The sequence below is a fragment of the Micrasema longulum genome, unplaced genomic scaffold (genome assembly GCF_059751315.1).
Source record: "Micrasema longulum isolate JH-2025_06_02 unplaced genomic scaffold, ASM5975131v1 h1tg000418l, whole genome shotgun sequence".
NCBI lineage: Eukaryota > Metazoa > Arthropoda > Insecta > Trichoptera > Brachycentridae > Micrasema > Micrasema longulum.
In genome coordinates, this window is record NW_028277618.1 from 257,372 (window position 1) to 274,623 (window position 17,252).

At 33.6% G+C, this 17,252-nt stretch overlaps 1 protein-coding gene and 2 long non-coding RNA genes across 5 annotated transcripts in view; 1 reads left to right on the forward strand and 2 right to left on the reverse strand.

The window, feature by feature from the left end:
* Positions 1-17,252, reverse strand: part of Top3beta (DNA topoisomerase 3-beta) — a 57,532-nt gene that overhangs the window by 20,732 nt on the left and 19,548 nt on the right. For both annotated transcript variants that reach the window (XM_088226272.1, XM_088226273.1), the window contains exons 9-12: positions 14,522-14,776; positions 8,666-8,853; positions 1,629-1,784; positions 728-905 (exon numbers count right to left, since the gene is read on the reverse strand). In XM_088226272.1, coding sequence (XP_088082398.1) covers positions 728-905; positions 1,629-1,784; positions 8,666-8,853; positions 14,522-14,776 — 777 coding nt within the window. The remainder of the gene's footprint in view (positions 1-727; positions 906-1,628; positions 1,785-8,665; positions 8,854-14,521; positions 14,777-17,252) is intronic.
* On the forward strand, positions 3,089-3,650 carry LOC148281702 (uncharacterized). Its single transcript, XR_015822299.1, has 2 exons — positions 3,089-3,287; positions 3,616-3,650. It is a non-coding gene; the product is annotated as an uncharacterized LOC148281702 (long non-coding RNA).
* Positions 4,518-7,608, reverse strand: LOC148281703 (uncharacterized). Of its 2 annotated transcripts, XR_015822301.1 has the most exons (5): positions 6,947-7,608; positions 6,659-6,796; positions 6,488-6,532; positions 6,201-6,254; positions 4,518-6,097 (listed from the first exon to the last, which is right to left on the reverse strand). It is a non-coding gene; the product is annotated as an uncharacterized LOC148281703 (long non-coding RNA). The 2 variants fall into 2 exon arrangements; XR_015822300.1 differs by lacking the exon at positions 6,947-7,608 and having other exon boundaries at positions 6,659-6,938.

Genomic DNA, 17,252 nt, shown 5'->3' on the forward strand with positions numbered 1-17,252 from the left:
ACAGGTAAGCTATAAAAAAATATCATATATTTGTACCTACATAGGAGGTGCATAATATAATGTAAGTAACACATACTATAAATTGATATTTTTCTGTGGTTCTGTGTGATACAACAACTCTCATCCATAAAATCAACTCAAACTATGTAACTTCGTGATATATTTTATTATATATATATTATCCATTACTTTAATAAATAATTCATTAAAAATAAATTTTAAAAATAGCACTAACAGTCGATATTAGGTATTCAATTGAAATGTCAACTGGCCGCATTGTTCTAGTAATTAATAGTGCTAAAAACGGCCGCGTGGAGCGCTATATGTCCTGCAATATGACGTATGAAAGTAATTATGGTCTTATGTCAAAAGTACCATCTCAAAGAAAAATAGTCCTTAAGAAACAATGTTTGAAATACTGTTTTCCAAATCAAGAATCTTAAAATAATTTGTGTAATCTGAAAGTTTAATATAGGAGAAAAAACCCACACTGGGGTTAAGACATTCAAAATATAGTATACTTATATGTATGAAAAAATAAGCTGGAATAATCAGCTAGTTTCTTGGCTCACCGCAGTCGCTGGGCGCGCTTTATTAAAATTTATATTTATATTAGGTTAAAAATACAAATGGTGGAAATGATTTAAAATAAATGTTATTTATTTGTTTTTCTGTAAATAAAGTTACAATAAAACATTATTATGGTTAGTCAAATGGTGTTACTGACCAGGGGGGCGAAGGCGGGTTCGCAGAACACGCAGCCCGTCATCTCGGCTAGCCCGCGGGGCAGTTTTGTGCGGTCCTGGCGGTACTCCACGGCCAGCAGCTGCGCTCCGCATTCGCAAGCAGCTTCCTCCACCACCACCTTGGTGGCGTCCTCAAAAAGCTGGATTATCACGTCACATCTGAGGGAAAAATAATATGGATGTTTTAAAACTACTATTAATTTAAGTCGAATCGAATTATTGTGATAAAAATAAACCAAAATATTTACATAATGAGGAAGTTACCACCAACCACCAGTGTTCAGCTCCAGATTGAGGGCCTGTCCTAGTGTTGGTGCCGCTCGAAATTGACCAGTCGGACCACCGCAATTCCATCACAAATGAAATTAGCACAAACCAGGTTAGTGGCATCCATTCCCAATCCATCTCATTCATTGGGGTTGAGACCGATTGACACTGCATACCGCATATTGAGGATATTAACTTATTTCATTAAAATTAAAATACAGTCCACTCCGCTAAATAATATCGTAGAAGCCCTAGGGCTTCGCCCCCCGCAATTTCGCACTCCGCATCCACGTGGGAATTCGTTTTCCCACCATTAATGGTTTTTTTTAAATAGTTTTATTTGTTAAAAGACTCGAGCCAAATTTTTTTTATGTAACATTTTTGATGACATTTTGTCAAATACAGATTTGGAATCACAAAGAAAAGATCTTTATGTCTTACTCACGTTTGAATATTCCTTCCGGAACTATGAAATCCAGGAAGCCAAACTGCAGTGACTAGATTCTCAGTTTATAATTATCTTTAATTTAGTTTTATTTAAGTTTATTTCATTATTATTATTTAATATGTGAACTTAGGGGCACTAGAGAATAAGTGTAAGTGAATGGGACTCACCTATTACAACCCAATTTCCACTTTGGTGCTGCACTTGGATCCAGAGCCAGAACTCCGGTCTCACACTTGACACAGGAAGACACTCCCAGAGAGTTGACACTGTGGACACACGTCGGGTGAGTGCACGAGTTGCAGCCGAAACCTTTCTTCATATCTCTGTAAAAGAAAACAATTATTTTCATATAAAAAAAATTACAAATTTTTACATTCCGATTACAGTAAAACCTCGTTTTTACATTCTTCAATTTTACGTTTTCCCGTTTTTTACGCCGAAACGTTTAGGTCCCATTTTTTTTCATACATTCTCATTCAAATATTTCCCCTATTACGTTTTTCATAACCCCGGGTTTTACATTAAAAAATATTCGAAACTCATTCGATCTGTCAAAAGACGCCGAGCCGCATAAATCAAGATAAATAAAAAAATGTGTAAATTGTTGTCTCCAACTAAATTCAAAGTAGGTTCAGTGTAATTGAATTGATTTATTAAATTTTAAGTGTCTAATTATGACATTTTACTAAATTGTGACATGCGGTTGACGCATGTTTAGGAAAAATAAAGCCTTTACATCAATAAATTACGATGCAGAAAGTAAAAAAAGTTGGCAATAGGAAATATTATTTTAAGTTATAAACATAATTTGGAAAGAAGGTTGTTTAAACAGTTATCATAAAAGTGAAACAATTTTGCCCCAATGTAAATGACAGTTGAAATTCTGTGGTGCCATACTAAAAAAAGTGATACCATATAAAGAAAATTTCCCAATATTTAGGGAAAAAATCATTGTATGCATTTTACGCAAATTCAAAATTTTATTTTTGTGTTTTTAAGGTTAAGTACCTACACAAAATTATTTAACCCTTTATAGGGCAAAGGCCGAAATTGGTTAATATATTAACCAGTCGCTTAAAGGGTCATATTACTTTAATACGTTGTCTGGAACGGTCGTTGGTTAAATTATTGTTCAAACTGCGTGAAGCTAGCGCAGTTACAAAAACCTCTTATAAAAATTTGTAAAGAATATCTATAACATGACTCTAAACAATCATAGGTCAATATATTGACCGATGAAAAATTTAGTTTTTCTGAAAATCTAAAAAATTACTGTTATTTTTTTTTTTGTCGATTTCATTTTATGTGGGAAATAAATATTTTAAAATATAACATTTGAAATTCAAATTCTATAATAATTTGTTTACTCTATAAAGGGTTAAGGCTGTAGTCGGTAAGTTGAATCGTACGGTTTGCCGCCGAATGCATAAAATATACCGCTTCAAGACAAAGCAATCAAAAAAAATATCCTGTTACATTGTATGTTCGTCAATTTTTACGTACTCTTCATACTTTGTTTGACAAAATGAGAAAGACAGAGATAGATAGAGTTTTTGCGTGATTATTTAATAGGTAAAATCTATAAATAGCACTCCTGACTAGCGTACTGCAGAGATAATGTAGAATTGTACAACTATCGGATAATCTGTGACATATGTTGATTTCTGGCTTCTGGGTAATTATGGATATTTGTATTTTCGAAGTTGACAGATAACACTGTTATGTTTTAATGAAAATGCACCATGTCACTAAAGTGAATGCCAAAAAAATAATGCACTTCATAATATTGTTTTCAAGAGAAAAATTATTTGATCTCATCAAATTACGTAAGTAAAAACATTTTTTGACAGTATGACATTTTATAATATTTTTCCTTTAAACTGATAAGTTTTTTGAATTTGCACTTGATCATGTATTTCGTAATAAAATTGGAAAAATATGGTAGATAAATTCTAAAAAATTAACAACATATAATGATAAAAGACTCGGCCAAATACCTAAAAATATTTTTATAGGTTAAGAATGTATTGTGTATATTATTTTAATTGATTTTATTTTCTTAGTTACTATTTAAGTTCAAAACCATGATAACTATCAATTAAGGTAAGCATTGCATTTAATCTACGTAAAATTTATAAATACATTTCATTCCAGGTGCAACAGACAAAAGAATAATGCAAAAGAATAAAGTCAAAAGGGTGCCTACCAACTTTTACACTAAAAACCTATAAAAGCACATTTAATCGCCTATCTAAGAGTTGTGTATCAAGTTCTATATAGTAAAGCATGTATTCCACTCAGAAAATACTAAAAGGATGTCTACATAATCTTACATGAAAAAAACTAAAACGGTAATTCAAGCATTTTAAGAGTTTTGTGCATAGAGTGGAAACCTTGTATTGACAAAATACTGTAAGCGATTATTTTAATATGCATTGAGAAAATATAAATATGCTAAATTACTTACATAATAGTTTTATTTCTATTTTTACACCTATGTGAGAGTGACGTAAAATATTTTAAAAATATATACAAGTGTTTTAAACCTTTTCGAAGTAAATAGAATTTTGGATAGATCATCATCCCTATCACCTATTGGTGCATAAGGCATTGCATTTGAAAACAAAATACAGCGTATTTAATAATATATAACATGAAGGTAAGATGATCAATCCTGCAGTCCCGTGCCAGTCCAAGGAGAATTAAATATTGCAACGTACAAACACATAAAAAAAATATTTCACTTAACCCTGCCAGGAATTGATCGTGGGACCGCTTGTAAGTAAAAATAAACAAATTGTGGAGGAAAATTTCATTTTTATTGAAAAAATACTAAGGTGCAAATGGTTCAAAAATATATATTATTGGGAAGAACCAGTAAAGAATCCCAATATTTTTGATAACAATAGATCGCTAGTTATTTTATGAAAAATACATTGTGAAAAAGAACTAAGAATATACTTCATGTTACAATGGTCTTGATTTAGGGGAGACAGGTTCAATCAAAGTTGTGTATCTGGAAACAGAAATTTAAAAAATAATAAAAGCAACATCTACATAAATTTTTAAAAAAAAAACCATTATAGTTGAAAGAGGGCGGAATTTCTAAGCTGATTTAGGTAAATATTTTTCTGAAACTGGTGAGTATAATTTAACTTTTACTGGTTGATGGGATGTTTTCGTTAAACAGCTTTTTTTAACAATTTATGACTTTATTGGGGGCAACTTTTTTGTTTTCGATAGCCTCGAGAACATTTGGTGGATCTCTGATAGGCATGGATCGTGTAACTCGGGGGTCAACAAGCTCTGGAAGCAAACAGTTTAAATAAAAAGATTTTAATTTTATGTTGGGCTCCGGTCCACACTCCAAAAAGACATATATTTTTTTTAGTAATATGCAACTGTCCTTGAACTTGGTAATACCAATCGTGATTCTGATTTACATAATACTCGGTATGGTTTCTATTTCTTTTACAAAACTTAATTTTACCACTGTCGATGGCGGTTTCAACAGTCATAGTCATATTAGAAGCAGACGATGGACATTTTATTTCTATAATGATACCGCCATGATCCGTACTAATGTTATCTGGTGTGGCGCCTAGAAAACAATATTCACTATCAATAAACAGCCCACACTTCTGAAATTTGATATTTTCTTGAAGGCTTAATTGGTTTAATGCGGTCAGTTCATAATCCTGACCATATTTAATAGAAAAAATATTACTTAGCGATTTACTATATGGCATACTTTTAACTAACCCTGAACAACTAATTCCTATTCTTCTTTTACAAACTTTACCAAACCATGACGCAGTGAGTAAATTTCTACACTTTTCTAACCATTCCCCGCTATCTGATTGTAAAACCGTTCTTCTTTCTATCAAATTTCTTTCAGAATGATCGCCGATTCCATACCACTTGAAGATCCTGAGTAATTTTTAAAACATTCATGTTTTGGTGCCTCAATATTCTTATTAGTTGCTCTAGCACAAATCACACAGTATTTATTATAAACACCCATATATAGAACTTTCCCCGTACGAAACCCTACTATAGAAGCTGCGCCCGAGTTAGACGAGTAGTTGGTTTTGTATGATCTCTTAGACCAACACCCGTCAGCCACAACAGTTATCATTGGTTTACCATTTTCATCAATTTCACCATTCGCAGTAGCCAGTTGTCCCTCTTCTTTCGTTGCCTCCTCCATAACTTTTAGTTTCGCAGTATCCCACCATTCACACACTTTCTTATTGATCTTCAAATACTTCCATTTACTCATGCAAGGAATTCCAACAGCAGCAGTCAACTCTTGCAAACCACTATATCCAGAACCGATACTCGATATTCCAGACACAAACGATTCATTTAAACTCATTTCATTCGATCTGTCCTTGCAACAATTTACAGAAAAACATAATCCACACATATTACATTTTAAATTTAATATAGAATTAAAGCCATGCAACTTTTCATCCACAATCACCATATTCGTTCCTTTGCAATCAAACATGGAAGAATGAGAAAATATTTCCTGGATTTTAGTGAAAAATTCCTGGATGTCCACAACTCTCCTGCCTTCCAACTTAAAGGGGTGTAATGGCTGTGCTAGCAGTTCTGGAACTAGCTGTTGCGCCTGAAATAATACAGATTAATTAATAATCATAATCCAATTTAGATTTCATTAGCTATTTTAATGTAAATACTTAAAATATTCCTACTTCGATATGAATACTAACCTGACAACCGTCATCTTCTAAAATATCAGTTGAAAGATATTTCGCTGGAACACCCTAAAACATTTCAATTTGCATATTACCCAAAAGGCAAATATAACCCTACTTATTGATAGTCAATATTTATATATACTCTGGTCTTTTTAAACAAATAAAGTAAAATAAAAATTCAATAAACGTGTTTTATTTAGGGATACATTACCAAATTCAAACTTATTTGTACATTTAGTATTGTTTTGTAAAATGTTGTAGGAATTTTATTTATCTAAGTAAATAAGACAATAACTTACAGTGTATTCTCCACAGGCCTTAGTTAATTTGAGCTTTTTTGAATCCTAAAATAAGCAAATAATAAACTGTTACATTTATTTGTAATGGTGATACAATGATTTATGTAAATCAAATGTCTGTCCTTTGTATTCTAAATTTTAATACTAATAAATTAATCAAATCCAACTTACATTGCATTTCTCCTTTGGAAATTGGGATTGATTTAGTTTTCGTTTGGTTTTTTCGTTGGTTTTTTCGGCATTGTTATGATAAAATCGGTCACTAAATATTCCAAATTTATGGATTAAAGTATCACTCGTCTTTGATTTCTATAATAAAGTAATTCTGATTGATAGAAAATATTATTAGTCTGAGGCCGGCTAAGCAAAACGTCAAACCATCACAATGAAGTTGGCTGCGTTCGCGACATTGTAATAATTATATGGCTGTTTAGTGTACACTTTGTACATAGTACCTACCGAGTGCTGGTATGTCCTAGATAAATGTGCAATTTGACCGTTTTTGTGTACGAGTAAAATGACGCCGTTAATTGTTATTTGAATATGACGTGAAATTACATTTTTGAATGATTTATCAAATTCGAACAAACTATTCATTCAAAAAATAACTTGGTTTTGATCCTGGTTTAAATTGTGTTAGAAGGAACACAAAAATAATATGTTTCGAACTAAATTTTGTTTTGAAAAAGGCATTAAAATTTTGAGCACAGAAAACACGTCCGTCTGCGGCCGCTCTGAGGGCCGATCTGAATGTAATAAAAACCCAAATAAGACATTGTTTAAAATTGAATATTACAACTAGAATTATCGTATTGAAAAAAAATAAAAAAATACAGTTCTATAAAAAAAGGTTTTAACTAAACTATTTCAATATTTTAAAATTTTTTATGGTGTTACTGATTGCATAATTTTACGTAGAAATAAAGGAAAAATTTATGTGATTTAAAATGCTTATATTTCTTTTCAAAAACAAAAAAATAAGATTCTGCCGCGGCCATCTCCTTTTTAAATTTATTATCTTCAAATCATTATTAAAAATTTAAGTTCAATACTTAGTCTTTATTGAGATCCCAGATTAATAAGCTTAGTCTAAATTTTGAAATTGCGTAATCTGCCGGTCTGAAAGTAATTATATATAAATAAAAAAATAAATTTTAAAAAAATACAGTTCTATAAAAAAAGGATTTAACTAAACTATTTCAATATTTTAAAATTTTTTATGGTATTACTGATTGCATAATTTACGTAGAAATAAAGGAAAATTTTACAAAAATTTATGTGCTTTAAAATGCTTATATTTCTTTTCAAAAACAAAAAAATAAAATTCTGCCGCGGCCATCTCTTTTTTAAATTTATTATCTTTAAATCATTTTTAAAAAAATCAGTTCAATACTTAGTCTTTATTGAGATCCCAGATTAATAAGCTTAGTCTAAATTTGAAATGGCGTAATCTGCCGGTCTAAAAGTAATTATATTTTAGTTATATGAAACTTTGAAGTACATTTTTTGATAGAAATACCTATAAAAAGTATTGTTTTTATCTCATACATAATTTTTAATTTTTTTTATTGCGCGATTTTTGACAAACATTCGTTTTAAAATGGCAAAATCGTATGATTTCCTAATTTTGCGTTCGTTTTACCAGACTACAGCCTTAAAAATGTTTTTTTTAAATTCAATAAATAAAAAACTCATTTTTGTTCTTCTTTCGAAAAACGTAAAACAGGGGTTTGACTGTGTATTATCAGCCGGCAGTGTACCTCAAGTGGTGCGGGTAGTACTACCCCCTCTGCTCCAGGCCAGCCGGCGCAGCATTATGGCTAACTCCACTGAGCTCGACGCGCGCCGCTATATAAAGCGGGTAATTGCTTGTAAAAAATCAGTTGAGCTCCAGTCTCTAAACAGTGAACAAGTGTTTTAATTCGCCTCTCCACTCTGTGTGCTCCTACTCTCCGTTCTTCACTCCGCTAGCTGACTACCTATGCCTCTCTAAACCACTTAGACCGGGTGGAAAGTCCTTTCCAGAGCTGTTGAGGTTGACTCGTAGTCGGCGCAGTTGTGCCCCCACCTTCCGACTTTGTCTTTGTCTTTCTTTAACTGCGGCAGACGCGCGTTACGAACCAGCGAATCGTGGTAACGCGTGTGTAACACTGTGCATGCGTAAAAATAGGGGCTCACCTGAATGGGGGGTGATTATAACAGTACGGACAGAAGGGAAAACTCCTTCCCTTAGTACCGGCGGACCAAGACAGCAATTCGAAGTCATCCAGGGGACACTTTAGCTCCTTGTATATGCGGACGGTGCCGTTCTGGGGTAGGCTGTACGTATCGTTGCAGTGCGGACAGTGGAGGCGAGCGGGCTTGGACTGCAAAAATAAAATTATTTTCAAACTTATATATAATTTATTTAGAATAGCGTCATTTCAGTTTTAATGTCTATTTTTAAATAAGAAAAAAAAATACAATGGTAACATGACGTCGGATAAATTTTGTACAAAGGTTGAAAGTATGCATTCACATCATGGTTTGACATTCTTAAAGGAATCCAACAGGGATGTGTAATGTCACCATGGTTGTTCAATGTACACATTGATAACTGTGTGAAAGAAATTAAAGATTTAAGAATGGGAGCAAAAATAGGTGATTTTTGTGATTTTGATTTGATGCTTTCATATGCTGACGATGCCGTGCTTCTTGCTAGCAACAAAGACCTGCAATTCTTGGTAACAAAGGTCTATGATGCATACAAGAAAAGCATTGTGCTAATGAATGTTGATAAATCGAAATGAGTGGTTTTTGAAAGGGACGAAAGTACAACTAAATATGAGATGAGTGCGAATGGAGATATTATACTGAATCAGGTAGAAGAATTTGTGTTTCCGGCAAGTGTGTTTACTACAGATGGAAAGACTGAGAAAGATATTAAAAGAAGGGTGAGTGCCAGGAACAGGGTGAAAGGTGCACTTAAATCTACCCTGGCAAACAAATGTTTGTGGCAGGAGGCAAAACTGGCAGTTCTCAATGAGTACTGGTGCTGACCCTTATGTATGGGAGAGAAACATAGAATTGGAAAAACAATGATAAAAGTAGGCTGAATGCTGTCCAAATGGGATCTCTCAGGCGAATGTGTGGTAAAACGATGTATGACAGGTACACCAATATCAGGATCCATGCATTATGTAAGGCTCAGTCTAGCACTATCGACAAAATCAAGGAAGACATTTAGAGCAAATGGACAACGAAAGACATTTGCTCTACATGTCTTCGCAGTCGATGCAGAAATCAAGGAAGACCGGGAAAGACGTGGCATGATCAAATCCAACAAATACTTGAAGATGGACATATAGAAGTTGGAATAATCGGCGTGCGTGCATAAGATGTATGAGTGTAGAGTATGCGATGTCTATATGCAAAAATGAATCGGGTTGTGGTCCCGTGGCTAGTGTTGTGGACTCACGGGCCAGAGGCCCAAGGTTCAAACCCCACTCTACCCCAACTTGATTTCCATTTTCTAATAGTGAGTTATTTACAACTCGTTGAAAATGGCCAACAAAATTGAAATATTTGGGTAAATTATAAGAACGCTAACATTTCTTTTTTTTTTTTTTAAAAAAAGACAGAGAAATATGGTGTTCTATTATCTCTGCCTACCCCTACGGAGAAATGGCATGATAGTTTGTCTGTTGTGTTTGTTCGTTTTAAAATATGCATATTTTGGATTACCTAAAAGCGAAATAGGTCATGCACATATTACGTCACCGCGCCATACTTGTACTCAATGTTTGTCAGAAGTGCTCTCGGGGGGCACGACGTGTGTCGTCAATTGCGAATCGTTTTGAATGATTTGGATTTTGAACCCTAAAATTATCCTAAAACTTGTGTTTTGTACATTTATAGTTATATCATTAGAATCGTGAAAACCGGCTAAAAGTATTAAATATATTTTCTACATAATTCCTGATTTTTGAAAATGTATCAAAAAATCTGAACCATTTCGACGTGGATAATTAAACATTAAACGCTAGAAATCAATTTTTGTAATTTATTTTAACGAACATCATTATCGAAATTATTTTCCCATCTGTACCTATCCGTCATTGGTACTCCAAAACAGCATCTTGATCATTTGAAAATGCCAGTTCAAGGATAGTGAAATATTGCAATGTGATACCTTCTTTTATTTCCAATATTTCGTGTCTATCTTGCCAGGAATCGAAACTAGAATCTCAACAATTGCTCTACGGGGAGGACTTTTCTTCCCCAATTTCCTTTTTCAGAATTTAAACCAGAGAGAAGCTGTCTGTACTCTTCACCCGCCCGGACACAGACATTTAACAAACGGGCGGAAACAAAACTCGTTTAGCAATACAAAAACGGTTAGATTTTTAAAGTTTATTTATTACTATACTATTTATGTAAACCAAAACAAATATTTAAACTGAGATAAAATAATTAATGACAGACCGAAATTTCAGTTCCGGTCAGTAAAATGAGTTTCGGTCGCGCCTTTTGGTCCGTTGTTATGAACTTATACCGTCACGAGTCAAAGGATGGCTGAGTCGAAGATTTGGTCAATTTTTGAACGAAGCCTGAGGTCGGGTAGTGTCGGATTACATTCGGCTATACTCGGGTGTATCTTACGGCTCGTGACGATACAAGTTATACGTATAACATAACAATAGACAGCAAATTTACTCATTAAATTTAAGTATTTTATTTAATTGCGTATTTTATTTAACACTTATTTGTATGAACTTTTTAACCAAAAAAATTTAAATGTCAGATTTTGGGGGTTTTGAAGTGACTTTTAACTTATTTAAATAAGTTTCGGTTTCAGTTTCAACCGAAACTAGAACGGAAGCCGAAATTTCGGTTTCGGTTTGTGCTGAAAATTTTGTCAGTCACTACAAATAACTCATGGGAATTCTGCTTAACCTCATAAGAGATTTGAGAAAGGTGTTCGCTGTAGCTCCATAAAAAATTAAAGAAGTCTACATTTTTCTTGGAAACTTTTCCACCAATCATCCATAGAGGGCATTGTCCTGCCAAAGAGGATGACGAAGATTTTAGACAAGCGATACCCTTCAATATATTTCCATACTCCATATTTGAGACATATATAGAGTCTATTTTTTAAATTAATAACTTATATGTAAATATAAATTATTACATCATTATTATATAGAGGTTAATATTTAAGATTTTCCTCAATTTAGGAAGGTGTATGGATCTCAGTTAAGATATCAGCATTATCATTCCATGTCTGCTCCCTATTTGGAGCATATGACGTTGAAAAAGAGCCTCCAGGTCTCTCGGTCGGCCGCCAGGGTCCCATTGTTCTGACATGAAATGCTAACAGTTGACATATTTATCATAAATAATATTTTTTATTTATTTATTTTACTGTTTTTACAATGTAGAGGTTCTTTGTTTCAGGTCCTGAGATGTTAGGAATATATTGTTTTTAGGCAAGACCTTTTTTGTTACATGTGTTTTTCATTGAATGATGCTAAAACAATTAAAATCAATTTATTTATTTTTTATTTATTTATTCACAGTATTAATTTTGATTAATTACATAAGTAATTTTACATTTTTTGAGACATAAGTCCCAACTCCATGGAACCAAAGTCCTGTGTTGAGTTGGGATGAATAAGTAACTAAAACAACACAGCACAACAAATATTATACAAAATGAGAAAATATATTTTTAATAATAACACATGGCACACAAATTTTTAAAAAGCAAATATTTGATTTACATGGGAAAAAAAATGAAAATATTTGAAAAATCATTAAGGGGTGTCCTACTCAAATCCCCCCCGCCAAGGAAAATCAAGTCCTTAATCCAAAATATTGAACACTCGGTGCATGAAGGAGGTGCTGCTAAGCAAAAGTCATGCGAGTTTTAGGTATAACATAATTCAAGCTATGGAAAAAATTTTGTTTGATCATTTTGCTGAGATCTCTCCTTATTGTTCACCAGAAGTGTGTAAGTGCTTCTTTTAGGTACGGTTGTCTCACATCCAGCACCTCCATGCATCGGAACAACTGTTCTGATGAACATGTCGGAGGGCGCCAGAATATGATTCTTAGTAATGATTTCTGTGGAATTATAAGAAGCTTTAAGATGGATGCTGCACAACCCCCCCAGCCAATTATTCCATAGGTTGCAGTGGATTGAAACAGAGCAAAGTACACTTTTCTGAGAGTGCCAATATCCAGAATGTCTCTAAGAGAGCAGAATAGATGGCACAGCTTTCTCAACCTAGGAGTCGGTAACTAGAACTGAGCCTCCTATAGCAGATTCTTATCGATAATAACGCCAGTGTATTTTATGGAATTTACCTGTTGCAAAGTTGGTATGCGTTGTCAGAGTGAATTCCTAGATTGAGCATACTGCTCGATAGCGTACTGTTATTTATACAAAATGTAAAGTATTTAATTTAATCGATTATGTGTAAGATTATCATCTAAATATTATTTAATAATGTTTGTACCACAGTTTGCTTTTTAATAATAATACTAAAAATTGAAACATAAATATAAATTACCAAACATACCAATAATAAAAATTGTAATACAGGGTGCGGCAGTTAACTTTGCTGATTTGTATTTAGCGCCAAGCGTTGAGGAAGGATTGTAGAAAGGTGAGGTTGATTTTATTCAAAATGGGAGGTCCTAAAGTTTTGTTTTCCACCTCGTCAGTAACCGCCATGTAGTGGACCGGTGAACAGCACGCGTTTGCCGTCAAAGCGTTCTTTTTGCGGCCGCGCCGCTCAACGTGCGTTCCGCACTCAGTTCCATATTCAACCTGGATGTCGGGTTCCCGGTCGGCAATCGATTGTTTCATGGGTGAACAGATTTAGTAAGAGTTTCAATATGCTAATAAGCCCACGAGTACGCCAGCGAACTGCCAGAACACCCGAAAATGTTGATGCAGTGAGGCAATCATTTTTGCGTTGGGCGCTCAAAGATGCAGCTGCTCTGGGGATTTCCGACCACTCTGTGTGATGAATTCTTCACTCTGACCTTAAATTTCATCCCCATAAATTGGCTGTGGTGCAACAGCTTTCTCCACGCAATATTATTGAGAACCCGACCTCCAGGCTGAATATTGAACTAAGTGCGAAAGGCATGTTGAGTGGCGATAATGAAGCGGCCGTTCGAAAAGGTCCACTGCATGGCGGTTACTGACGAGGTGGAAAAAAAAACTTTTTAACCTCCCCTTTTGAAAGAAACCAATTTCACCCTTCTACAAGCCCCTCTCAACGTTCGGCGCTAAATACAAATCAGCAAAGTTAGCTGCCGCCCCCTGTATATTAAGTCTTAACATAAGTTGTATCCATTATTTCCAAATTAAAAAATTCGCACTAAAAGAAAAAAAACAAATGTCATTCGAAAGAAAATTTTCTTCTCTATAAGATATTGTGTTCGCTTTTACGTTACATTTATTATTTTATTTTACTACAAGCCTTCAAAACGGAATGTCAAGTCTTCTTCTTCTGCTTGTGTTCGATCGAGGGAATAAAGCTGCTTGCGATATTTGTGCAGTACACGATGAAGATGCTATTGATTACTGGCGAATTTGTTGTAAATTAATGAAGGAAAATACATTATTGACTAATTCATCGCATTTATTTTTGTTTCTCCTTGTTCTCTTCATTTGGAAAATAACAGACTCAACTTATGTTAACATCGAATAAATTATAAAACATATCAATAATAATAAAAATTGGAACACAAATATAAATACTAATAAAAATTCAAATATAAATATAAATTACAAACTTCACAAACAATAATAACAATTTAAATATAAATTACAAAATATAACGATAGTAATAAAAATTGTAATATAAACATAATTTACAAAACATACCAATAATAATAAAATTTGAAATATAAATACCAATACTGAACATTAAAAATTGAAACACAAATATAAATTACTAAATATAAAAAAAAAAAAAACAAGACATAATTAAAATTCCTTTGTCTCCGTTTTTCAGTATATTTTCATTCATATCACACCTGAATATACTTCATATATCTCCGACACTTTCCACATCTGGAGTGCGCCTTCCCGCTGGAGCTCAGCGGGGAGAAGGAAACCTCAAACAGCTGATCCATGGCCTCGATGTTCAGTACAAAATGGAGGAACTTCCTGCGGAATATCTCAGTGGTGTGACGCAGCACCGCCCTGAAGTCCGCCTTCCCGTGGGATATGAGATTCAGCTGCTCTTCAACGGCTGTCCGCATCGTCGGAAGAACGAGATCAGGGTCTATCTGAAAACATTTGTTAAAAACGTTTTTGCAGAATATCTTAGAGTATAACAGTGGTGAATTACAGCACAGAACACCCAGGCTCGAGAAAAATCAAATTTAATTTTTGTGTTCCTACCAGGAATCAAACCCGGAACCTTCTGTGCGTAAGTTTAACGTTTTAACCACTACACCACAGAGGCCGCCAACCTTTCCTATTATCACTTCCCTACTCACACCCAGTGGCGCATAGGCCGCATATCTGGGTCATTTTTGTTACATGGAAGGTAAGGTGATCAGTCTTACGCTTCAGGTGCCAAATGGTAAGCAAATGCGCCAACCAAGACAATAATATCGAGCCATAATCGGCAGAACAATGTAAGCGACAAATAGTGAATTGTGCAGGAGAAGATTTGTATTTTTTTTTTTTAATAATTTGGTAAATGGGATTTATAACGGTTGGTTACTGCCAATACTGAAATGACAGCCAAATAGTTTAAATACCTTCCGCTTTTAAGATAGTGGGGGTAACGCTGTTTTGCCCATAACTCAGACAGTGGTGCAAGCTAGCGTAACCGCCTACATTGTCGTCGATTACGTTGTTTTGCTTAGCTTAAAAATAATTTGTCAACATTTTTTTATTTTTTTAAGAGCGGAATGATGCGGAGTAATACATAGAAACTATAATTTGCCTTTAATTTTGGTTTATTTGTAAATATTGTATTTTTTTTGTTATAATGGCTGTTGTTTTTTTTTAATAAACAAAAAAAAAATATCCTTAATTGTGGCAGGTGAATTTAAAAGAGCTATGATGTTTTTAACACTTGTGCAGGCGGGATTAAGAAACACTTTACCTTTAAAAAAAACGCAATTCACCAAAAATGTCACTAACATTGTTCTGCCGATTATGGCTCGATATAAATATGTAAAAAAAAAAAAATATTTATCACTGAACAGTCCTTCACAGAACAGATTTTCCTGGTGAGGACTCTAATTACCTTTGTACCTATATAAAATATTTTATATGGTAAATAAAAAATATAAATATTTTTTTTGCCGATACAGGTAGTTATAATATTTTATTGTTGCTGGAAGCTTAATACTGATCACCTGCCTTGAGATATTCTCTATTCAATGTAGCAATGCAATTATAATTATGATAAGAACAGCATATAGCTTAACTAAATATAAATAATACAGTGGAATCTGGATATTATAATGAGGAATTCCACTGTTTTCTAATTATTTTTTTTTTCCATTAGAGTACTATTTGACTAAGCAAATTTTTTTATTTTTTTTTGTGCGTTATTTACAAAGATATGATTTTTTAAAGTTACATTTATCAAATACCGCGCCAAATGACTGTAATCAGTGTGTCACTTTTCAGTAGTGACGTCATGAAACGGTTGGCATTCTTACTTTCACTGACCTGATATCACGGGGGGGGTAAATGGGGATTTATTTTAATGTATTTATTTGTAAAGGCGGTAATTAAAATGGGGTTCTTTTGAGAATTGGCTGGCATGAACTAATAGGTTATATTTAAATGCATTATTGCTGAGAAACCCCAGATTAGAGAAAACAAAAGAATTTATTGGAAAGTTATATTTAAATTCATAAAGAAATATTCTAAAATATCGCCGCGTTTTTTCCCAATACAAACAAGGTTGATTTTATAATCTTACACGAAAATACCTGCTTATTTTACGGGGACAAAAGATTTTAATTCCTGAATATTTTAAACAGGTATGTTTAGCTCGTATCACTGACAAGAATCTATGGAATATTGCTTTGATTACTTCATTTAGTTGATCGTAATTTGCTCATTTCAATGTTATGGTTGTTTTTACGAACGTTTCGATTTAGAAAAACCTAGAAAGTTGACATAATCTCTGGTTGAAATGTCAAATTATACAAATTATACTCTTTTTTTTTTTTCTATGGTCAAAACGTTCCTTACAAGGTGGGGGGGGGGCTTTAAAGCGGAAACCGGAAATACTACACGTAGATATAAGGAGTGACGTCATTATTTACGATTTTAAAATGAATACTATTTTTAACATTTTTTATTTATTTTTGCGTGCGTTTTTGAGATATTTCATCCTACTCCAAAATTTTTAAATATCCACGTGTACACGAAAACATTTTTTAAATTTAATTCCGGGTTGGGCTGGAATTCCTCATTGCGGATAATGTTATAAATCGGTTAGTGGTATCATAATCAGTCAGTTCCAAAACCATCTACAGTAAAACCCCTAAGTTACGTTTTATAAGGAACTGACAAAAATATAAAGTTTCGAAACATTTAGGGATTGTTAATGTTTGTTGGCAGCAATATACGTTACACCTGCGTAAACTCGGTGCAGGTAACACCTGTGTCTGCCGGTAATATAGGCAACGTATACGATGACAGAATCACCAATATCGGAACATTAGGTGCAGTCTCAATAAAGGATATGGAAATATCATTGGAAACTGCACTTAAAATTCCATTGCCATA